This window comes from Pelodiscus sinensis, chromosome 15, assembly GCF_052426305.1.
Source record: "Pelodiscus sinensis isolate ZL-2025 chromosome 15, ASM5242630v1, whole genome shotgun sequence".
Classification (NCBI taxonomy): domain Eukaryota; kingdom Metazoa; phylum Chordata; order Testudines; family Trionychidae; genus Pelodiscus; species Pelodiscus sinensis.
The window spans coordinates 33,723,231-33,732,340 of NC_143066.1; the positions used below are offsets into that span (position 1 = coordinate 33,723,231).

Below are 9,110 nucleotides of genomic sequence, written 5' to 3' on the forward strand. Positions count from 1 at the left end.
TTTGTTCAAGAACTCCTAAACAGTAAGAGTTAGGACTGCCAAATTCAGTACACAGTTTCCTCTTACCATAAGATAAAGCAAGGTAAGGATTTGGTTGTGCCAGATAAATGGTACGTGCCTGAAATGGGATTGCTTTTCATAAAATCATACAGGAGAGAGAGAGATTCACCGGGAAGGTAAAATGGGGCACTACCTCAGCCCCAAGCCTTCCACCCCGATTTGTATAGAAACACTGCTGGCTGTTCCCCTTCATCAGGGCATGAGGAGAAAGTCCACAGTTTGCTGCATTCCTCATTCTGGTTGGTGAGTGCCGTAGGCAGATTAACCTGGACCTGCCCCCAGCCAGGGGACATATACTCCTCCCCCCATTGTGCCCACTGGAGCTGTAGTGGCCTTGGAGAGGCTTTTCTCACCTGGCACCAATCTGCTGTGGTGAAAAAGGGCTGGGGTAGTTCTCTCTCCCTGTGGCAGCCTGCATACTGAGTCCCTCATACCCTGCCCCGCCCCAAAGCAATAATTGAAATGAAGCATGTACATTTCCATTTTACTTGAATTAAGGCAAACTCAAGCAACACCAGGTACATCTTCTAGTCTTCTATAAAGTTTAATTACCAGCCTAAAAAGAGACAAACGATCATCATCAGCAAAATAGCAGTTGCCTTGTCCATATTAGGAAGCTGGACTGTTGCTAAGAAAAGTCCTCCGTTCCCCCAAGATTAAAATTGCATATGGTTAAAGTGCTAGTACAGACAAAAGTTTTCAGCAGCATTCCAGAATTTTGTCCAGTCTACAGGAGTACTTAAAATATTTAGAGTATTGGTTCCAATGGAACCATTGTTGAGAACCATATTCAGCAAAGAAAGAGAAGAGAACTCACTATTTTATATTTTCATCTGATTTATTTTTATACCCAGGAATGTTAAATGAACTACATGATATGCACATGCCTAAATTAACCACGTTATTGAACTGGTATAGCCTTCATCCTTCTTCTATTGCTAGTCATCCCCAATTACTGTGGCCCCCATCCCACAAAGGATTTATATGTTTAACTTTAGGCCCATGAGTTTTCCCCACTTGAGAGAGCGATTACTTATGTACTTAAGGTTAAAATACATGCTTAAGTGCCATACTGAATCAGGGTCCAAGTCCAGGCTAAACTGCATATTGTAATTTCTCTGGGGCAGAGTTTGCCTTTGTATTCTGTGAAGCACCTAGTACCAAGTAAGGATGTTAAATGTTGACTAATTGAATAGTCGATGCATTTTGCAGCCCTAGGGCAGTTGCTACACTTCAAAGGCAAAAGCACGGTGTGGATCCTGGGCTCCGCATGGTGCTGTCGCTTTGAAACGCCACATGCAGTCTAACACTGGGCTCCCCACGGCATTTCAAAGCAGCAGCACCGCATGCAGCCCGGGGTCAGCAAGGGAGTCCCTAGCGAATCCAGAGCTCCTTGTGTGCTGCCATTTTGAAACACCGCATGCAGCCTCGTGACACCCCAGCTGGCCCCAGGCTGCACGCAGCATTTCAACGCAGCAGCGCCACATAGAGCCCGAGGTCTGGCTCCAGGCTTCAAGCGGCGCTGCCACTTTGGAGTATCCCCTCCTCTTCTCCCCCCACTTGCTGCCTCTATAGACTAAGATGTCGACTAGTCCTTCACATCCCTAGTACCAAGTTCAGTATGCTATTTAGAACCACCATCACTCTATGCTGAAAACTTGATTCACATACAACAGTTAAATTTGTCAATTTCCTTGTATAAATGGGGCAGAGAATAAAACTTAGTCCCCTCTATACTATAAAATTGAAATTACTACAAAATAGTTTTCAGAAGAATGTCCCACTCCACCCAAAATCAGAAATGAAAGTGATTTATGTACAAATACATAATCTTTAATGCTGTTTCAGAAAACATGACTAAATTACCAAATCTCTCAGTCTCTGTATCTGAAATAATGATGATGTTTTATCTGCTCCATGTAAGCCATTTCAATAGTGGTTCACTGCTGAACCAATTTTTCAGTAATAGTTTAACTTCTTTGCAGAGACAAAAAAAGGTATTTAGAACAACTAGCGGGCTGCATCCTGTGGTCGCTATGCTTACCTGACCCTCCTTCTCTAGAGCGTAAGAGTATGATATCATTCTGTTATGCATCAGGAAAAACTTAGATATGTATGTATGTAGGGAGAGAGAGATTTTAGAAATACTTAAATACAAGATGAAAGACCAATGAAAGGAATGGGTGAAAAAAGAATATTTCTGAGTCTGGTGGATAAAAAAAAGAAAAAGTAGTAACTAAATAATTCTACAACAGTATTCCAAATTACACTCTTTATATGAAGAGTCCGAGTTTGAGAAAAGAAAGTTTTGAGTTAGGAACAACAGCGACTTTATTCCTACTTCCCCCACCCGAGGGGGATGCTGAAGCAAACTCTTTGAGGAAGATTTAATTTCCTTCCAGCAGAACAATGATTTGGGGATGATTTAGACTTGCATGTCGGAAAAAAAGAAATGTGTTACCCACCAGCCTGCCCATAGGAAAAGGGTGTTTTCAGGATTCCCACTCTGGTAGCTCAATTAAGATACCAGCTGGCCTATTACAAAGGCTACATTTTAGATTCTTAACCAAACAAAAAAATTGAGTTTTTCTCTCTAGTTATATGCCTCTCCTTCCATATCACCATACTATGAGTGTTTCACACACACATGAATTTATCCTCTCAGTAGTATTCTCTGCACTGTACAGAGATTAAGTGACTTGTTCAAGGTCACAGAGGAAGTTGTGGTAAAGCCAGAACTGAATTCAGTCCAGTTCTCCAACCACAAAGCCACCTGACTTCCTGAAGAGCGTCTGTGGTAAAGAATGAGTAGTCTTGTGGCACCTTGGATAATCATTATAGGACAGAAACTGAGGTAAAAATAAAGTAAGAAAGTTTTTGTCACATAATTTGATGAAATCCCATGCTATTATCCAGAGTTTGCACTGATTCAACTGGTATTCTGTGCCCTTCCCTATCACCATACTGTGTACAACCAAATCATTTCCTTATCCACAGGGTGTAACATACTGAGCTTATTAACCAGCCATTTCAATTTTCACCCCTGGATCATAACAGTCATACCAGTACCAGGACAATACTTTTCTACAACCAATACACTACATTTTGTATGAAAATGTGAGGAAAAACAGCTATCTACAATGTATTAAGTACTTAATACTTCTGATAAACAGAGACAGACATGTAGTTCTATTCAACATTTCTGAAAATGAGACAAAAGGTCACCAATCTCAGTGTTGCTATTGATCAGTCTGTTAACTTTGCTGCAAGCAATATTACATTAATAATGACGCCAAAGCAAGACAATATAATACATTTGTGATAAGTGCTTTTCAATTTTGTCTTTTTTACTAATTGTAAGAGTAGTCTACCTAAAATATAAGTAAAATATTTTACTTGGAACTAGGGATGTTGACTAGCAAATGCTTATCGGCCAGTCGACAGGGCAGATAGAGGCAGCAAGGGGGCAAAGAAGGGGGTACTTCAAAGTAGCAGTGCCCCAAGGGAGCCTGGGCTCCACCTAGCACTTCCGCTTTGAAACGCTGCTGCAGCATTTCAAAGGAACAGCGCCGCAGGGAGTCTGGGGGCAGCTTGGGACTCCCCAGCTGACCCAGGCTCCGTGCAAAGCTAAGCCTGGGATCAGCTGTGCGGCACTGCCCCTTTGTTTCAAGGGCTCTCCACATCCATGAAATCAAGTTACTTTCAAGGCCCTTCTCAACACTGTCATTTCCAATTTATCCATTCAAGTTTTATCACACTGCTCCTCTCCATTCTAGCTCTCTTTCTTTTCTGTCAATCAGAATGACCTCTGCTACTAATTTGTCCATTCATCTCATAAATATCCTTGCATTTTCTTTCACTTAGATTCTTATGCATGAATCCCTTTCCCCAGAGCGGATCGATCCATAGGTCTATTAACTACCCTTTCTTTCTTTATTGCTTCTCAACTCCCTATACTGGCACCAAAGCATCTACAATCAACCTTGAAATCCTAAACCAAGAAACAGTAGGACCCCTTCTGCCTATGCCCCCTCCCCAACCAGAGGCCCCAGACCTTTCTATCCAGAGAGGCACAGAGTGTCTCCCCCTCAGCCAGAGGAGCTCCAGGCTGGTGGAAGTCCAGAGTACATTCCCCCCCACCCCACACACACAGCCCCATAGAAAAGCTACCAGCTTGCTGCAGCTGCACCTCCCCAATGCAAACCAAAGCTGCCCTGGGGAAAATCATCTCTTCAGAGATGGTTTTGCTATACACTGTAATACCAGTGGAGGCTATTATCCTTTCTGCCCATGCTCTGTCCTCTCCCGTCCCCTAGTCTTCAGAATGCAATCCCCTTCTGAAAATCTGATCTTTAGCACAACCCATTCAGCACTTTGCTGCACTAGCTTTTGTTTTGTTGAGAGAGATCTTTTGCTCTTACATTACCACTGATAGCACTACTATACACATTTTCACACTTTTGTCCAGAGTTGCTCTGAAAATGAAAGGACAACATGAAGGTAAAAACCTGTGCATGCCTTACCTCCATGAGAACTTCCACAAGAAGCAAGACCTTATTTGCTCAGGCTTGGGGGAAGGCTAGAGTATGAGGGGGGATCAGAGTGCTTGATATCTTTAAAAGGTGGGGTCATTATTCTACTCTGTGGATTGGTGTTTTGTTTAAATGAAGGGGAGGGATTTGCAATTCTTTGGATAGTATTTAGGGATGTAGATGGACAATCAGCTGTTGAGCCCCACAGTTAACTGTGTAACTGATAGAATTTTAATCAGTTACATGGTTAATATTTGTTTACACTTTTTACATCCCTCATAGTATTGTGGCAGTGCTCACAGAATTTGATCCTGTCCACAAGCTTTTGTATTTTTAATCACTGTCAAAGTGTCTAGAACCTCAAATAAATAAAAATAAAATGTTTCTGTTACTGCAAGTATTTGTGTGTGTACAAGAACAAAGTTCATTTCTTTAATCACATGAAGGAGTCTACCAAGGTTCACATTTCATTCATGAAGTGATCCTTGAAGGCATCTTCTACGAAAGAGGTGTTTACATAGTAATTTTCAGTTGATGTAAAACAAAACAGTAGTTCATAATCATAGGAAAACAAATTGCAAGTCACAAAGCAACATGATGTAAACAGATGTCCTTTTTGTTTTGATTCAGCTCAAGTATCTCAACAACAAAGTAGAATATAGTAACAAAAGGCATAATAGCTATAGTTATAGTTATTCAAATCTGATGCATCCACAAACAAGTTTCAAATGAAACAAGTAGTAACATGTTTGTTAATAGTACTGAAGAGACAAAGCTCCAAAAGTAATTTTTAGAATAAAACCCACACATTTTAACCCACTGTCTGGGTTATTTATTAATAAAACTGAAAGTATTATTGACCAGGTGGGAAATTCCCTCCATATAGTTTAAAGGGTTTTACACTCAAACAAGTCACAGAAGTTATTCTATTAACAAAACATGTAGCATCCCTCCAAATGCTTTGAATTATGAAGGTCAATTCATGCAAGTTACAAGCTACTTGATACAGTATTTGTTTAAAAAATGCAAAATTCATAATATCTGCTCAGAATAATTTTTACTGAGATTATGGACAGTATTGTGTGTCTTACACAACAATCCTCAGCTCCTTCTGAAATCAATAGAAATATTCCACATTTGTTTTTAGAAACAATCATTAATAAATCTGTGAGCATGTATTTATCATATACACATATAAAACTATCAAATACTTATGTATTTTAAACATTTTAAACTTTTCTTTAGTTTCATGAAAGCTTATTTTATCTTTCTTAAAAAACTCACAAAGCCTAAATTCTAAACTACTAGTAGAGGAGATCCAAAAAAAAACCCTAAACTATATATATTTCCCCTCTGAAACATATATTTGATCACCCTGTTTCCTAGAATTATTATTTGAGATCAGCTAGCTCTGCACTAGGGACATACATGGGTAACCAGTTACCCAGTAAGAATTATCCTTTGGAATGCAGTAATTATTGGGTGATGCTGGCCAGTAACCCGTTAACTGGTGCCTAGCTGAGCTGGAGTGGGTCTGGCTGGGCCCACTGTGCTGTGGGGCTAGGAGCCAGTTACTCCATGGTTAACCGTGTAACCAATAGAATTTTGATCTGTCACACATTTTGTGGGTTTTTTTTTTTTCATCTTTTTACATCCCCTCTCTGCACTTTATAAAAGAAAATGAGTTTTAATGCTGGCTGACTGCAGGTTTTTATGATTGATTGCATTGTAACTAAGAACCAAATTAGGTTTATCATTAAAATTTACCTAGTGCTATATTCTTATCAATCTATGATATTTTATATCCCAACAAAAAAAATTATGTTAAATTCATGCAGTACAATAGCATTATGGTTGTTTCAGTCAAAGAGAGCCTATAGTGGATACACCTGTTGCCTTTCACAACCTGGACTAGACCTTATTCATCAGTAGGTCATGATGTAATTTTAGAAACAGAAATCACATATTTCTCTTAAAGAAAAGATGCCAATGCCTTTATAAAATATTTAATTCAGCTCCTTAAGGGTATAACAATATTTAACGTGTAAGGGTATAATATACCCACCACATCTTGTGACCAAACAAATTTTAAAATGCACTATGTGATTTACTTAAGGAAAGCACATTAGATGACAGTGCCTGAAAGAGATTAAACAGGTAGTTGATTTATTTCCTTATGTATATTTTCCAGCAAGTGAACCTTGCCATTGCAGAAAAAAGCAAATTCATTATTAATCAGGGCTAACAAAATATAAACTATTAAGACAGGGACAGATTTACCACTAGAAAAACTGACATGCAGAAAACATAAATTCTCTAAATAGATCTAGCAAAACCAGACTTTTTTAAGGGGGGAGCGGAGAGGAAAGATGCTATGAACAGGCAGGACATTTGGAGACTGCCAAAGAGGGATACTCCCTAGCAGGAGCTGTCCATTGCCCTATGGCATGCATACACCAGGACACTCATATGCATGGGTTAAGGGACCAATAACGTGCAAATGCAAAACACAATGGGAGACATGTAAAGCTGATTTAAGAAAAATGCCAAAAAAGCAGTTCAGTGGTGTCTGGACTTCTGACTTCATGTACCACCCATTTGACAACCCCAACTGGGAAAAAAAAACAACAGGAATAGGAGAAAGAAGCTTAAGAAATACAAATGCTAGATTGTGGGGTAAGGAAATCTGCAGGAGGAAGTGGTGAGAATTGAAGGACGATTGCTAAGAAACAGGGTCTGGATAGAAATAAAGCGGAAGAGAAAAAGGAAAGAAAAATTCTCAACTTTACCCAGCTCTCTCTAACTCAGCCCCTAGAATTACTGTGGATTTCAACAAGCTGCAGCCTCCTCAAAAACGACACCACAGAGATAAAAGCCTTCAGCCCAGCCGCAATGTTTCCCCCTGGGGGAAGGCAGAAGACCCTCTACAGCCTCGCGCCCCCAGGACCTCGGTCCCAGCTGCAGCCCGAGAAGAGAATCACCTTGGCGGAGCCTCCCATGGGCTGCGGAGTTGGGAGCCCCCACCGAGCCCCCAAACACTCTCCCCGCCCCCCCACTAGGGAAGGGAGACAAACCCAGCCCCCCCCTCGGGCTCTGATCCCCATCTCCTTCCGGGCCCCCGCCCCCAGGAGCGCCGGCCCTTGGCCAGCCCCCCAGATCCTACGCCCCCCCCCCCGCCCCTGCGCTCCCCACCGGTCCCGCGCACCCCGCAGGGGGCGGGGGGCCTGGCCCCTCTCTCGTGCCCACCCAGCCCCTCTCTGCCGTGCGCAGCGCCTCAACCCCCCCCCCCCGCCCAGGCGTGGGCGCGCGCGGGGGGAAAGCCCCGCCCCCCTCCGCTACCTGTGAGCCGGATTTTGATGCTGGAGCCGTTTCTTCGGGTCCCTGGATTCGACATCGCTCCCCGCGAAGAAGGGCGGGGGGGGAGGGGAGAGAAATCAGCCGCCCTCCACAGTCACCCCCATCCGGGCCCTGCCCCTCCCCGCCCCGGCCTGGGCTGCCCCGCTCCTGCCGCCGCCCCACACAGCGGCCCCGCCACAGCGTCTCAGCCGCCGCCGCTCGCGAGCTCGACGCCCAGCCCGACCCGGACGAGGACTGCGCGCACGCGCCGCCCCCAACCGCAGGCTCGCGCCTCCCTGCGCGAGAAGACGGCGTGACGCAAAGCGCGGCGGCCTGAGTCCGGCGCCATCTTGGGGAGGTCGCCGGGCGGAGCCCGGCCCGGGACGGGCAGCGCCCCCTCGCGGAGGGCATGAATAGTGCAGCCAGAGGCGAGCAGGTTGGTTCTTCCCCGGGATGAGACTTCAGGGTGGCCACAGGTGGCCCGCTGTGGCTGCGCAGCAAGTGCCCCATCCGCCTGTCCCCGGCCCTGCACCCCTTTGGTCACACATCATGGGTCCTCTGGCATTGAGCCACATTGTACTGTTCATGGCATTGTCACCTGGGACTGAGTCGCTGGACTCCATGTGTCCCTCCCTCCATTGCCTAGGGCTTAGTTGAGGTAGGGCTCAGTGGTTAGAGCAGGGACTATGTAAAGCAAAGGCTATGGGTTCAATGTTCACTGGGCCCCCTGTAGTCGTCTTTAGCTGGGCTTGTTGTCCTTCAGTGAAGAGGTGCTTGGCTGTTACCTCTGATGTAGATCGTTTAATAGGCAGCTGGTATAAAACAAGCGAAAGGGAGTATTTTTAAGGGTGGATTGCTGGCCTACAGGTATGATTCTTGCTTCCTCACCATGGATCATCACCTTGTAGTGGTGGAGATGCTTGCATGTTCCAGTGACCCCCCGAAAGTGACCCTGCCTGGAGTCGTGTACTTCCTTAGGATCACCCATGGCAGAAAGAACAAGGTTCCAGACAACATGTGAGCCAAGATGTCTTCAACGGCAGAGGTGACGGAGGATAACTGCACAATGGAGTTGAAACTGTTGTGTAATGTTACAGCGGCTGGGTAGGTGGATGAAGGCAGCAGCAGATAGAAGACCTCCAAAAGGTGGTCTCCGTGCCATTGTTTTCAAGACCTCTCCCT

The 9,110-nt window shown here is 44.2% G+C and overlaps 1 protein-coding gene across 2 annotated transcripts in view; it reads right to left on the reverse strand.

The window, feature by feature from the left end:
- SMURF1 (SMAD specific E3 ubiquitin protein ligase 1) overlaps positions 1–8,140 on the reverse strand; it is a 68,259-nt gene extending 60,119 nt beyond the window's left edge. For both annotated transcript variants that reach the window (XM_075899677.2, XM_075899676.2), the window contains exon 1: positions 7,932–8,140. In XM_075899677.2, the coding sequence (XP_075755792.1) occupies positions 7,932–7,986 (55 nt within the window). In that variant the 5' untranslated portion in view covers positions 7,987–8,140. The remainder of the gene's footprint in view (positions 1–7,931) is intronic.
- Between the last annotated feature and the right edge of the window lie 970 nt (positions 8,141–9,110).